Here is a 15705-nt window from a genome sequence, read left to right on the forward strand (position 1 = left end):
ATCGCATGTGGCATGAAAAGAACCCGGGTAAGTCCGCCCCCGAGTACATAGAACTTCGAAACATGGGTGAGCAGGGAGCAACCGCGCGGGAAACCGTAGAGTGGGCAACGCAAGAGCTAACGCAGCGCTATTCCCACTTCGAGGCCGACGACGTAAGGCTCACAGAACGCGGAAACAAAGTCCTCATAAGCGTCCAAGACATGAGATATCCCGACAAAAACCGCTGGACCAAACCACAAATCCTCTTCGACGAAAATGGCTCGGTCAAGGTTAACGTGGCAAGATTAAGGGGCTTCCAAGTGGCTACCCGGAGTGCGTTAGAAAGGTTGGGAGCCCTGAATGAAAGGGTCGCACTAGAAAAACACGCCGAGGAACTACAAGAAACGTTAAAAGAAAAGGAAGCAAAGTACGAAAGACAAATACGGCAGCTAACCGATGCTCAAAAGAAAGAAATCAAGGGCAAGAACGAAGTCATACTGCAATTCAAGCGAGAAGCTGAAACGGCTTTAGACGAAAGAGACCGAGCCAGACACACCTTCAATCTTGCTCTAAAAGACCTGGATATGAGCAAGGAAGAAGCTAAAAACTTGCATATCACCATAGCTGGCTCTTTGGAGGAACGGCGGCAGTTGGTTGCCGAAATCAACACTAAAGAGGAGCAAATCCGGCAAAGAGATCAGGCCATCGAAGACCGGGAGGGGCAAATAGAGCGGCAGCAAGAAGTAATCGAGGACCAAACTCGTACCGAGGAAGAAAGGGAAGCAGCTCAAAAGGAAGTGGAGGCCCTCGAAATACGCCTTGCGGAATTGCGGGCTCAAAAGGAAAACCTGGAAAAAGAGTTGGGGCTTACCACCAAGGAAAAAGTAAAAAGAGCCCTTTTAAAGTATGGTCTTCCGCTGGCATTCGCGATCGCTATTTCAAGCGTAGTAGGAGTTATCCTATCCGCTCTTAAGGCTACAGGCGCGGGCGTAAAGAAATTAGGCAATGGACTAACGGACTTGGGAAAAAAGATGGCAGCCGGTCTTCCTGGGCTGCTGGGTTCAGTTGTTTCCTTGGCACTTAGGGCCGGCGGCGAACTGTTGAAGTTTGTAGGGAATAACATCTGGATCTTGGTCGTCGCTATTGGGGTGGTCCTCCTGAAGAAGATGAAGGCTTGATCTTATCCTTCTCATCGGGCGGTGCCCTGCTTTGAGGATAATGAAAGACGGTATTAGCACCGCCCTGGTAATTTGGAACCAACGGCAACACACTCATGGTAGAAATGGGCTTATGACTCCAGGCTGCATTAGCGGGCCTGCGACCTATGCGATTTATCCCAAACTTGCCGTCATCAGAAGTGACTTGCAACTTAGCATATTTACAATTGGCTAGCATATGAAAAGTCACTGGCGTTAGGTCTTCAGAGGACCTAGTGTAGGGCTCCATCGAAAAATGGGTAACTTTCCTGGTGTTCGTTGAAGTTCGATAAGGAAGCAGGGGCTTATTATTCTCATCGATAAGCCTAAACCCCACATTCGCATGCGTATTTGCATTAATGCTAATAGTGCAAATGACCAATGCAGTTCCCCCAACCTCAACCCACAGTCCAACGTCATGCCAAGCGCCGTTGTCATATCCCTCTTCATCTAAGCGGTGGGTATAACGCGTTTCCCTCACGTATGGATTCATATATTTAAAGGCTCATTACCGTCAAAGTGCTGATGGTCATGTGGTTATAGACAGTATTCCTTTGATTTTCTATGCTATTTATGCAAACACTCCCGGTGTCATCTACTCTTATCTGCAGCTTTACCTTTCCGTGGCAATCAGCAACCATGTGGAAAGTCCAAACGGAAAGATTCTCAGAGCTATTCGTTGGCGGCTCTACTGAGAAATGCGTGGACTCTCTGTTGTTCGTCTTCGCGCGCATGGGCTGTAATACTCCATTGTCGTCACAGAAACGAAATCCTACATTCGCACTGCTAACGGCCCCCAAAGAAATGCTGCATAATATCAATTTCTTTCCTGAGTAATTCAAATTCACGGACATGCCCGTGACATCAACCCAAGATGCCTGGGTGTATTTTTTCTCGCCTGTGTAAGTCGTATAAACACAATCTACTCCAGTTACGTAGGGGTTGTTCATCGCCATATATAATAGCTTAGACCAACGCTTGCAGCTGCTACGCCGGCCTTTAGTAAGTTATGGTCATATTCCTCGGGTATCGTAGGCAGGACCTTCTTTTGGGGCTTCTTCTTTGGTTCGGGTTTTTCTGCGTGTTCCTTTTTTGGCTTCTCCACGAAGTGAGGAATGTTCCTAAGAGTGTCAGAGTTCACGTCATTCACCCCAAACTTCATATCCTTAGTAGCTCGTTGAAGTTTGTTGTTGTATCCTACTACAGAGCCAGTATTTATAGATAAATTACTGGGCATTAACCAACAACCCGGGGCTACGGCATAGTCCAGTCGGGCCTTAGAATTTTGTATAGCTAGTTGGTAACGCTGTACGCCCTTGCTAATGTCGCCCTCCAAAATCGAACTTTCGAATAGAATCAAAGCTTCGGCTCGCGTTTCTTCTGCGGCGCCAGTATTTCCGATTATGCTGGATCGGGTGTTTACCTGAGCTCCAAGGATAGAATACACGTAAGCTTCTATGCTGCGGTTCAAACGGGCAAGGCCGGCTTTGGTTAGTCCTTTACCTTCTGGGGGTATGAAATTAAAGTATTGCTTTGTTTGCTCGTCGTTGGTAATTTTGATAATCAGTGGATTAGCCCCTGCATACTTACCACCCTCGTCTTTGAACAGAGGTCCGTCTCTGACTTCCTTAGTGGTCTTAGCGTTTGGTTCAAAGAAGGTGCTACTGTCGTGAGTTTCTTTGTGATACCCAGTGTTCCATCGTAGATTCAACGCATGAACTTCCTTATCACTTAGCTCGTGTCCACCAATCCCCCAATAAGCCCAAATATGCCCCAGACCATTGTTAGCGCCGACAGTGCATCGGAAATCCTTCCCTACAACGTCAAACTCCTTACAAAGTCTGTCATAAGCCGGCACGCTGTATTTATTATCTCTTGGATAAAACGTGGCATCTCCCGGCAGCGCAATAACACCCATTTCATGCAGTATTCTTCTAACCGTGAAGTGAAAATGAAACATAAATATTGAATTCTTCATCAAGCTTGCGCTTACACCACAGCCGCTAGTGGCACACCAAACTGCAAAGTTTAGTTGCTGCGGCCAATAACGCATGTTAGGACCACTTAACCATTCATGAGATTCCTTAGCGGTGGTATGAATAATGGGTACGTCTTTGAAGATATCCCGCACCTTTAACGGAAAGGAATGCTTGTTAGAAATCCGCATGTTCAGCGTTAGGTCCAAGCTTGGGTGTTTATCAAATGAAACTGCGGGTATCGAATAAGTACTGGTACCAAGCAATAATTCCTTTGACCAACTGGGTTCAACATGCGTTGGCGCTGGCGTTGGCTTATGCATTGGCGAATGCTTCAGTTGATCGTCTATTTGATTAACCAGCGTAGGCTTCAAATCCTCGTTGCTGTACATCCTAGAGCCGTTATAGTAAATACCATCGGGTCTTCTTTCGAACTTACTGGGGTCTGCATGTGGAAACATCTTCCTAAATGCTCTCCAATTCCAGTAATCCCGGTTGTCGTGATGTGGCTGCTCCTCAATATCATTCCCAAAAGCGTCGTACATTAGTATATATAATAGATGTTATACCATCAGCGCCTCCACTTTATCCTGAACTTCCTAAGGAACCTAACGAATTAAACGCTGAAAACTTTCGTCTGAATAAAGCGAACTTAATCCTGGCTTACTTGGAAGGGCAGACAAAACACTATGAAAAAGTTAGAAAAAAGTACGTCAGAGCCCGGAGTACGCTACATAAGATTGCGATAACTTCAGGGTCCATATCTGTTGTGTTAACGGGCTCCGGCGTTGCTACTTCGCTTACTGGACCGGGAATAATTGTTGGAGTTCCTTTGGCCGGCGTTGGGGCAGCCTGTGGTATTATCTCGGCTGTTGCTACGGGCATTATGAAACAGTTGTCAAGCAAAATATCAAAACACGACACGACAATAGCTCTGTCAAGGGCTAAAGTAAATACGATCACTGACCTTGTCTCAAAGGCTTTGCGTGACAGAAAGATAGACGACGTAGAATTCTCGCTTATCTTAGCCGAAGAGGAAAAGTACGAGAAATTAAAGACGGACATAAGGAATAAAAAAACAGTCGTAAGAGATCTTTCCGAGGAATCTCGCAAAAAGATCTATCAAGAAGCGAAAGAAGAGCTTCAAAGAAAGCTTGCTCAGTAAACATCTGCTTCGAAAAGAGCGTGACGGGATTCTATTTACATATCGAACGTCAGTCTAGAAATTATGCAGATTAAATATAATAATTTTCACATACATAAGCGTCCAGATGTGTCTGGCGTTCGCTCGTGATCGTGGGACTTTGGAGCTGGGGAGGCCTAAAGTCCCGAGTTCGAGCCTCGCTGTAGATGCATTTGGACCGGTTGCTGTGAGTGAAAAAAAAGCCTCCCCCACTCACAGCAACCGTGGGGGGAGGGGTGGAAAGTGCGATTCAACCCCGCGATGGGGGGTTTCGCGATTGGAAAAGTCAGGGGGTGTCTCGGGACGCTGTCCGGAGTTCACCCTCTGGTGGGTCGTAAGAAAGATATATGTGTACGTACTAGAGGGCCTCTGGCGCGGGATGAAATAAGCCCCGTAAGCCCAAAATGCAAAAAACCCCACTGGGGATAGCTTGGTGTTCTGCGCGATGCATTCCCCAGTGGGGTTTCTGGCAAAATAAACGCCAGTTTTGCATTTTTATTTTCTCGGAATCCATCCTAACAGGGGGTGGTTGGGGTCTATTTTGTAAAATATTTCGTAAATTACATCAGGATAATAAGGAATATCCTTATTCAGCCGACAAAACATCCACTCGGCTTTTGTCATATCAGAAACCTCGGGAATAGACTTACCGGTAATTTCAGACAAAAGATAGGGAATAGCTTTGTAATATTTCCCTAGCTTTAATTTTTTCAACGTTTTCCGTAGACTTTGTGGGGTTGGCTCTTCTAAATGGTCTATGATTTTCTTCCTTACTTCGTCGCTTAAATATATCGGATGTAAACCTTGGATATGACTCATCCAGTCTCGGAAGTATTTTATTCTTTTGTATGGGGTCTTCTTACGACCTCCATTGGCGTAATATTGCTCTTTGGTAGCATTTGGTACGGCATTACGAATATTCTTACCACATTCGTAACACTGTGCTGACGTGTCGTCTTCTATTTGCATTTTCTTGTCACAACAAATATACTTATTTGGTTTAGTAGGTACAAACTTGGGTTTCAAGCACTTTACACAGAAATCATAAACAAACTCTTTACAATCTTCGCACTCCATATATAGACTAACATATTTGCGCTGTTGCCCCCAACCACACTTGGAGTGGGTTGTTTCCGTAGGTGGATTTTTGACGCGGGTCTTACCCCGTGTTGAGATTGCGCTGGAACCCCCATTCCCTATACTACTCTTGTTGAGGCCTGCAGTTTTTATCAGAAAAAAAATACTTCGTGAACAAAATAATTTCATTCTTTGAATTCAGCCTTTCTTTTGCGGTTTTAAATCGAAAAGCTTTCAAAGTCTTTTATTTTACATACGCATCGTGTTATTGAGATTTTTAAAATTATTTTCTTCGAATCAAAAGAAAGGATAGTGATTGGGCTCCCTGTGGTTTGGGAGTTCGTGGAAATGACTTGTTTACTGATTCTTTCCCCGCTTTAGTTCCTGGAACTGAGTAACAAAGACATTTCGCAATTATTTTTCGGAGGGGAATATTTTATCATTCTTAAATGAAATACAGTGTTGGCAATGCGATAAGGAGCGGAAAAAATCCGAACGACTGGTCTAAGCATTCCTGTATACAGCATGAGCTAGTGTCGGACAGTGTTTCAGATTTTTTTTATAAATCGATGTATCTGAGTATGGCAACGGTATATAGTTTTACATTCTTCATGTAAACTATAAATATTCGGTTAGCAGCGGAAGAAGCCAAACTATTCCGCATAATGACGCATAATGAGTACTAAGAGCCCAACGCTTGACCTAGCAAAAATTCTTATCGGCGAACTTATACAAGAAATCATCGGAGATTCGCCTTATGACCTGAAGATAGGAAAAGTCGAGACAACATTGAGCGAAAAGATTGGAGCAGAACGACTGGGAAGTTTTAAAAGGTCTTTAGCTGTAGCGAGTAGAAAAGGAAGCGATGCAACCGGCGCGTGGAAAACTTTTGTGAAGTCTCTAGAATGTGTGAACTGTGAACGAACAGGGTCACAGCGTTATTTGAAGTTAAAACTCAAATCCGAAGATCGAAGACGAGAAATTCAAAGTTCGCTGAAGACGAATATTTTGGATGATCTATCGATTTACGAGTACAAAATGGCGATCCTTTGTGAAGCACTGAAGACAGCACTGGACGGCAGCGATAGCGGGAACGTCGATCACCAAGGTTCAGGAGGTAACACAGTTCTTCATTTTTTGTCCGCATTACCAATCGATACGAAGGAAAGACAAAAATTTAGTGTAAACATAATTGAGTTCCTGGTTGAAAATAACATTGACTGTTCGATAAAAAATGACAAGGATTTGACTGCCCTGCATATATTAACCGGCAATTACGTTCTCGATCCAAGAATACACTTTGAACCTTCCGCCATTGGACGTGGTCTTGACTGTAAAACTAGTACTATCGGAAGATACAAAGTATTGTGCTGTTTCAACATGGCTATGCCGTTCGACGTCCGAGGTCCTCACGGAAATTCTATTCTACACGAGTGGGTTATCCAAAGAGCTATTTGTGGACATGAGAAAAATGAGAAAAATGAGCGAAATAAGGACGAAGAACTCATTGGAACGTGGATAATAAACACTGCCAGTGTTTCCCCCAATAAGACAAACGACTATGGCTGCACGTCGCTTCACTACGCATTTAGAATCCATCTTATTGATTTTTTGTGTCAACAAGGCGCTGAAAAAGATCGCTTAAGCGATTCTGGTGAAACTACATTTATGTACATCCTAAAACATTGCTTTTTACGTGGGATTGTTGATAAATTTTTACCGCCAGAAAGTGATCTCGAGACCATACTCTCAAGCTGCTTAGGTATCAGAATAAACAACAAGGACATGAACTTACAAAAGATAGTAGCATTTCATACAATGACCTTGAAGACTCTAGAGAAATTCTTGAAAAGTTTAGCAAACGCTGGATTTGACTTAAATGAAAAAGATGCACTGAATGAAAATAGAGATTGCCTTGATTATTTGCTGTGCATCTTGAGAGAATGCGTTTGTGAGGGCTGCAAGGAAGAGAACGGACAACAGTTCAAGACCTTCAAATGTCTCTTAAAATGTGTTAAAATGCTTATAGAAAAGGGTGCAATCCTCACTGGAGAAAAAGCCGGCAGGAAATCTCCTCTTTATCAAATACTTCTTCTCTATTTTAATTCCTTTAAGATGCTACATGAGGAGATTAAAAATCAAATCGTAGAATGTGTGGAAAAGATGCTGGAAGCTGGTGCAGATCCAAATACTTCGGATATTAATGGCAATACTGTCCTTCATTTTTGTTGCCAGACTGCAGATCCTAGGATCAAGCAGCAAAAAAAACTAGTCAAACTCTTGTGTGAGTATGGTGCAAGTCCAATGACTAACAATAATGAAGGAAATACCCCAACCAAGATACTAAAAAATCGTAATAATCAACAATGTACGAAACTGGCCACATCCATCGCAACACTGAAGCCAAGACTATGGGTAAAATTTGATTATCAATCAGAACGATATAAGGATGGTTTAGACAATTTGTGCCGGAAAAAATGCCCAGATAAAGAAGGGTCGTTTCGGTACGATCTAGATCACATAGGAAGAAGAGCCATGAGCTTTATTTTTCTTGCCGTCGACGAAAAAAGCAAGAGAGAAGTTGCGCTGAAACGTATTCTGAAAGCCTCCTTCGAGAAAGAACTCCAGAACGAGATCAAATCACTTGTCAAACTTGAACAAAACTCTAATGTGGTTGAATACTACTGTTTAGTAGAAAATCATATTTTTTACTTCTTAGCCCTAGAGTTAATGGAAGGGGATTTGAGTTATCTCGTGAGAGAATACAAATCCCTGAAAATAAGCCTGGATGATGAAGAGGTGACAAAGCTTTCAACTGATGTAGTTAAAGGTTTATCCTTTCTTCACCATCTACAAATCCTTCACCGAGATCTTAAACCCGGAAACATTCTCTTTCGTCTCGATTCCGAGCGCAAACTGTGCCTCAAACTTGCAGATTTTGGTCTTGCTAAACACTTAACGCCAAGTGTAAATCAGAGCACCGTGTTGGGCGGGAGCACATCGAATTCCCTAACAGGAACTCGTGGTTGGATGGCACCAGAACTGGTAGAAAGAAAAGTCCAAGCTCATTCTAAGAGTACTGACATGTTCGCTTTAGGGTTGGTACTCCACTTTTTGATATCGAAAGGTTTTCACCCGTTTGATCAAAGCAGAACCCCTCTTTTTGATGCTGTCAACTCGGGAACTCTAAAGCCCCATGAACTTGAGGCTTGCATCTGTAAAGGAAAACCGGAGCACTTGTGGAAAAATTTGACTCCTGAAGCTCGACACTTAATTGAGTTGCTTCTTAGCGACGATCGTTCACGGCGACCTTCAGCAGGGGATTTGCTCAAGCAGAACTGTTATTTCTGGAGCAAACTAAAAAAGGTCGAGTTTATGAAAACCGTTGGGGACCAAAAAGAAATTGCCAAACCATCCATAATGTACCTCGTTGGGTCGAAACTCGAAGGTTCATCTTTTGGCGATCAAGTGAGAAACAATCCTTGGGACATTGAGCTTTCAGATCTTTACAAAGAAATTTCCCCAAGGAGGTCAAGGTATATATAGCATTTTATTATTTTGATTATCTTATCTTGTTTTGTATTTAGATTTAATCTTTTGTTCTTTATTGCTATACTTATTATTGTCAGCACTTTTACCATGATACTCGGCGACCACTCCCTGTGTAATAGACCATTGTCGAGTTCCAAATTACCGTAGCTGTGTTCCTTGATCACAGACTCTTTCACTAAGGGTTAGCCTCAAATCAGTATTTTTAAATATTTACAAATACCAATGCTAAAGTAAAGAATGCACAACTTCAACAATACAACACTTTGAACTTCTTCGGGCCTTGACTGGAACACGTGAATATTCAACACTTAGACGAGGCTAACCCTGAGCAACAGAGAACTCGAAACTGAAGTATTGACGTTAAATGAGTTATCTTATCCTATTTTATCTAAGGTCAAATCCGTATCGCTCAACCACAGTGGTCGACTTGATCCGTTTTTTTTCGAAACGCATACGCCCACTATGAGGAAAGATCGGAAACTTGCAAGGTTCAGCTTCTAAACGATGACTTCTTTTCGAAGTTTCCCGACTTCTTCTTAACAGTATGGAAAGTGGTGCGTGATGATATGGGTTGGTTGAAAGCGAACAGTGGAAGGGAATGGTTACTACGGGTAGTAAATGAGGTGAACTGAAACCGTACCAAACGACTGGCAGCCCAAACTTCATGCTCTTGAGGGGACAACAAATGCACCAAAAGAAAACTTGCCAAATAGCACTACAAGTAAATTATCAGACCTTGAAGGGCCTTGAAGGTAGGGGGGGGGGGGGGGGGGGGTTCGTTTTTCTACCAATCTTAATTATGCCACAATGATATCTTGATAAATATTTTATTGATTATTAATCTTACAAAACAATGATTTAAACTTTTATATGCTATACCCTATGAATAATATGCAATATTTTAGGCTACGTACACTGATTTCGAATAGGACGTTTGCACGATGTCATCATTTGACTCCCACTTCCAAGATGCTTCGCGAAATTTCTTTCTTGTTTAAATTTGTATTACCTCATGAGAATGATAAGACAATTGGTGCTAATTAATTGAACAAAAGAAAGTGTGCAAGGAAGTCTGGTAGTAGAGGTCAATGACGCCATCGTGCAAACGTCCTATTAAAGTGAACTGACAAGTGTGGGAGCTGCACAATAGCCCTTTCCCAATTTTGGAATTTGCAGAATAATCTTTTATTATACACTTTGTAAACTGAAAATGAAGATTTATGTTCACATATTTCAATTTCTGTCGTGACGTTGGATGAATTTGACATGACAAATGTTAAACCTACAGAAAATCATTTATCATGTCAGGTTCATTCGCTATCGTTGGCTGCATGAATGTCTTCTTGGCCAATCAGAGGTGAGATATATAGATTAGAATAATTTTACTTTAGCAAACAAAGTCACTCGCTGATGTCAAATGAACACAAAAGAAAACGATGCAAACATATAAAAGATATATTATTGTACATTTTCCTCGTTATCTCGCTTCTGATTGGGCGCGAGCCTTCATCCAATCTTAACATGATAACCATGCATGTCAAGGGCGGATCCAGGGGGAGGGTCGGGGGGGTCGAGACCCCCCTGTCATTCCTGAGGTCAAATGGGCTTCTTGTGGTAAAAATGCGACTGGGATTCCTTTGCCCACAAAATTTACCCCTGAGAACCCCCCCTTCATAAAAACCCTGGATCCGCCCTTGCATGTTTATATTCATGAGGGATATTAAGACTACATGTTCCTCATGATTCATCACTTTATATTCATCTAGAGGAATGTTAGTTTTTAAACGTCTCTCTGCTGGAAATAATAGATCCCGAGGTAATCATGATTCTAATTACATCAGCCTATACCTTAATTCCAAAATCTAGAATTTGAAGTCTTTGAAATTGTGTCTTCATGAATATATAATACACAAAGTTTTACTCGCGTTACAAGCTGAGGCACGCCCATACGTACGATATCCCACCACTAAAAAATAAATATAGCTAGAAATAGTTTTTTCTTAGTTTTATCTTAGAAATAGTTTTATCTTAGTGTATTCTTGTAAATAGTTCTTAAATAGTTCTTAGCTTTTATAGAGTGGTTTTCAAAAACCCGTGAAACAAAGCCCCGTGTAATAACTAAGGTGTAATAAACTTGGAATGCACCGAAAACACAAAAGAAAATCAAAAGAAAATGCGGACAATAAAGTGTATTAAAGTGTAATACGCTGAAGCTGTATTTGACGGGTTTTTGAAAACCACTCTAATCAATTATTATTAGTGTATATATTGTGTAAACAAATATCCCTTTATTTAAGTCATAGTTAATATTTAACTAGGCTAAGTTCTCCTTGTTTAGTAATTGGATTTGAAATGTAATACGCAATTCAGCCTTTAAGGCTGCGATGTATTTTAAAAACGTATCCAAAGTATCTATCTATCTATAAAGAGGGGCAACTATTTCATGATTAAGACTGTTAATTTTTAAAGATTACGTTCATGAATATGAATATATACCCACCAACCCACCCACCTACCTACCTACCGTAGGTAAGGACTAAGTAAGTTAGTTCACAGAAGCCACTGTATCATTTTCTTAGCCGGCTCAATCATACTTCTATTCTCAATTATGAACACATCTCACTGGTTCTACGTCAACTACACTGGCTTCCTGTTGATAAACGCATTTCTTATAAAATTCTACTCATGGTTTTCAAGTGTCTTCACAACCTTGCACCATCATATCTTGCAGGACCTTATCACGAAGTACGTACCTACTAGGGCATTAAGATCTAGCTCTAAGAATTTGTTGGTTGTCCCTCGATCACGCACCAAAGGGTATGGCGATAGGGCATTCTCTGTATGTGGTCCTATGTTATGGAATAATCTGCCTGAATCATTGCGACATGAAACTAATTTGGAATGTTTTAAAAAGAACATAAAGACATATTTATTTTATACCTTTTAGTTTAAACTCTTAGTTTGTTTTATTTTTATTAGGTGTATATAAGTCATATATATACTTTTATCATTTATAATGCATTGTATTTAAGCGCCATTGAACTTTAGGATTTTGGCGCTATATAAATGATTTATTCTATTCTATTCTAATTACTACAGTAAACCTACCGTAAGTATAATAGTGGATCACAGATCCTGCGCTCTGATTGGCTGAGCTACTAGTGGTCTATTATTGATAGACCACTAATAGCGAAAAATGTCGGTTTTGAAAACCAAAACAACAACCTAATTTCAACTGTTTGTATTCATTTAGTATGGCCATTAGTCTTCAAACTCTTCAATGAAAATATAATAGTTTATAAACAGCTAATATAGCTGTATGGCAAAGGATTTCACTTTTCAACATCAAAATACTTAAATAAAACTCAATTCGTTTTGATTCTCTTATCTTCTATTTTATTCATTCATTTTGAAAATGAACCTTAGTTGAATAACAATATCATAAATAGGGAAAAAAGAATTATAGTTCACGGCTATAAAGTAGCACACATATATATATAAATATTGATTAAACTCATCACTAGTAGATAAGCTTGGCGTTAGGTGCTTGTTCGGTGGGATGAGCGGGGCCTGGCACTTAAAACCGCGGTAACCACGGCAAACTTGTCACAACGTACCGTGCAACTGTCACACTGACGGTTTAATCAGTGGAATACTTACCTATGTATATCTACCATAGTGAGGGAGGGCGGGAAAAAACCAAATAACGTCTAGAGTGTGGTTGCCAGAGGCTAGCGATAGCGAATATCGTAATGCAAACAATTGTTGGCAGAATTTAGGGTCAAGCTAGCGTGATCACATGGATAGCGTGCGATCAAGTTGACCCATTAGCAATAAATAGCGTTGATCGATATTGCGGTAATAGGCCATTTGCAGGAATTGATCACGTGTCAATTTGCCCCATAGCAACAAGCCCGTGGTGGGCAAGCCAGGCACATATTCCTTGACAACAATAAGAGTTTGAGTGGCAAAGCGTAGCGATACCAAGACTATAGTGAAGTTTTTAACCTTTGTTCTATTTCGTTTGACCCGATCCTCCGTATAAAGTTGAGAGAAGTGTTTTTTTTAATCGTTGGCGATAATTTTTATCATAAAAATTGGCCGCAGAAGAGAGTTTTTTGTCTTTATTCTGGTCGCCGTGGACCGAAGACGGAATAACGGAATTCTCAGGGATGTTTATGACTCATTCAAACCCCGATTTAACCTCAAAATTTCGCTTCAATTGTCAAAATTCTCTTGAAATGAATGCAGATATACCTACAGATCCTTTTTATGGTAATTAAAACTCATATTTGCTAGCTTTTGATGCCATTACCGATCAAATAGCTCAACCCTGCTTATGACCAAAGATAATGCTAGCGTAATCACCAGAATAGCGTGTGATTGTACTGAGCGTGTGTTTAACGTAAGTAGGTGGCCAGCGGGCAGACAACAAATGGAAACAGCGGCTATCGTAGACTATTCGCTACTACACAGATCGAGTCTAACTTTGCCTAAATTTCGTTTAACCGCATTTAAATAGTACAAAATGATCAAAATCTACTTACAGAAAAATTAGGATATTCAAAGTTACAAAAATTGCGATACTTATGTAAGTTAATGTTTTAATCATGATTCAGTATTGTCATCCAAAAGGGAAGACAGTCCAAAAGAAAAAAACTGGGTTTATGACATTTGGACTGTCTTTTCTGTACTTTGAATATAAAGAAATATATTTATGAATATTAGCATGTATATACACGCACATATATATATAAAATGGGGTGAAAATATAGTCATTAATAAAGTGCAAAAGTACAAGAATCTAATTGATGGTTTTCACGGCGGCCATGTTGGAGGAACTTAATAAAAGAATTGCCAATTAATTCTTTTGTTATATCCTCCAACATGGCCGTCGTGTCTTTTGTTGGGAATGGTTGAAAACCATCAATAGAAATAACATTTTCAAGTTATAATAATCTATTGGTGTAAGGATTGAAAATAATGAATTTATCTAAAATGGCCTAACATGTGTCCTCCTCGGTCAAAAGTGATTCTTATTGGTTCCGCCTGCAGCTGTTAATCTGAAATACGATTTTAATCATTGTTCGATGGTTAAATAAATTCAAAAGTTAAAGGGGAAAAAAGCAAGGATTAAATGCAAAGGACAAAGAAAAAATAATAGGAAATTGTGTGAGAGAGTTTTTAGTTTAGATTTTCTAGATATTTTATGGAACTTATGGAGAAGCCTTTTTGCCTCGTCTCATTATTATCCTATTTCATAATATAAATATTATTTTTTGGTTATTAATTACAATATTATTAGATAATATTTTTTCCCCCAGTTATTTATATCAGCTGGTGATTGCTTCTAGCTTCCAAATAAGTTAGAGCCTGGGGGAAAAAAACAAGGCAAAAAGCCTCAAAAAAAAGGGGGAAAAAAGAACAACGATTTTAAACGAAACTTTAGAAAAGAAAACAAAAAGCAAACAAATGAATTTGAAATTGTTAATTTTGATTTTGATTGTAATTTTCGCTATTAAACTAGCGAAAAAAATCGAACTCCGAGAAAGAAACCTGAAAATGGTCAGTTTTCCCTATTGTTTCCTAAAAACGCATCTCGCATTTTTCCACAACGCCAAAACATCAGCTCTAATCTCACTATTCATAAACCCATAAATAAAGGGATTTATGACTGACTGAATTCCAGCAAGAAAGCGAAACGAGAGAAAGGCCGTTCGAGGGACGGACTTTGGATCCAATGCGAACCAGGTCCAGACTACATAAGTGGGGCCACATCCTATAACGTAGGCCGTAAACAATAGACTAATGATAACATTGGCTTTCAGCTCTTTTTTCAGCTCTACTAATTTGCACGTCTTGTTTTCCTTCTGTTGCTTTTTTTTCATCTTGTTTGAGCCTTCTTCTTGTTGGATTTGTTTCCGGTTAAGCTGCCTTTTGTTTTGGTGATGGCAGCTGCTTTTCTCGACTGAACTAACCGAAATCTCATGATCTTTATCGTCAGTAGTTGAGAGTTCTGTTTGTTTTTCTTGTTCAATACCTTGAATAACGACTCCCGGCATTTCAACTGATTCGTACTTCTGCTCATTAACCCTGGCTGTTATGTCAATGTCATCTGGGTTATTTGTGGCTCCTTCGTCTTCAATACTTTGATTCACGAATTCATCAGGTTCTTTTTTGTTTTCCTCGTTGACCATTGCCACAAAGCCCTGAATAACGACTGCCATTTCATCTGATTTGTGCTGCTGCTCATTGATCCTGGCTTTTATTTTGATATCATCTGGGTTATTTGTGGCTCCTTCTTCCTCAAAACCTTGATTTACAAATTCTGTTTCTTTTTATGGTTTCCTCGTTGACTCTCACCACAAATACCCTGGTTCCCTTGTCCGTGTTACCTAAGTTTCGGTTGTTGACACTAGCATGTTTATTTGGCAGGACATTACCAGTATTTCTCTCATTATCTACAGAGCTGGTACACTCTCGCTCCCCTTTATTTAAAAGACTTGTCTCCTTCTTTTCTGGTCCTCCTGAGATTCTACCTTTTTTCGCATCGCGAATTTTAAAATTTATCAGCCTTAAGGTTCGTGCAAAGATCCATGCATTTAAGGTCAAAGGTATGGCAAAAGCCAGCAGTAGATGAGCAAACCAATTAGACATGTGTTCAGAGGAGTCCAACGCACAATAGCACTGCCCCTTTATCACTGTGTACTTGCCCCATCCAAGAACAGGAGTCAGAGACTGC

At 40.4% G+C, this 15705-nt stretch overlaps 1 protein-coding gene across 2 annotated transcripts; it reads left to right on the forward strand.

The window, feature by feature from the left end:
* Positions 1 to 5764: 5764 nt before the first annotated feature.
* On the forward strand, positions 5765 to 9727 carry LOC148912385 (uncharacterized). 2 transcript variants are annotated; one of them, XM_089027341.1, is made up of 2 exons: positions 5765 to 8947; positions 9357 to 9727. In XM_089027341.1, exons 1-2 carry the CDS (start codon positions 6087 to 6089, stop codon positions 9427 to 9429), a joined length of 2934 nt encoding a protein of 977 aa, XP_088883467.1. In that variant the 5' UTR covers positions 5765 to 6086; the 3' UTR covers positions 9430 to 9727. The 2 variants fall into 2 exon arrangements, with proteins under 2 accessions (XP_088883467.1, XP_088883468.1); XM_089027342.1 differs by having other exon boundaries at positions 5765 to 8941.
* Positions 9728 to 15705: the final 5978 nt, after the last annotated feature.

The sequence above is a fragment of the Actinia tenebrosa genome, unplaced genomic scaffold, assembly GCF_029948245.1.
Source record: "Actinia tenebrosa isolate PJP-AT-01 unplaced genomic scaffold, QUT_ActTen_1.0 PGA_scaffold11__36_contigs__length_13525064, whole genome shotgun sequence".
In the NCBI taxonomy this organism is placed as follows: domain Eukaryota; kingdom Metazoa; phylum Cnidaria; class Anthozoa; order Actiniaria; family Actiniidae; genus Actinia; species Actinia tenebrosa.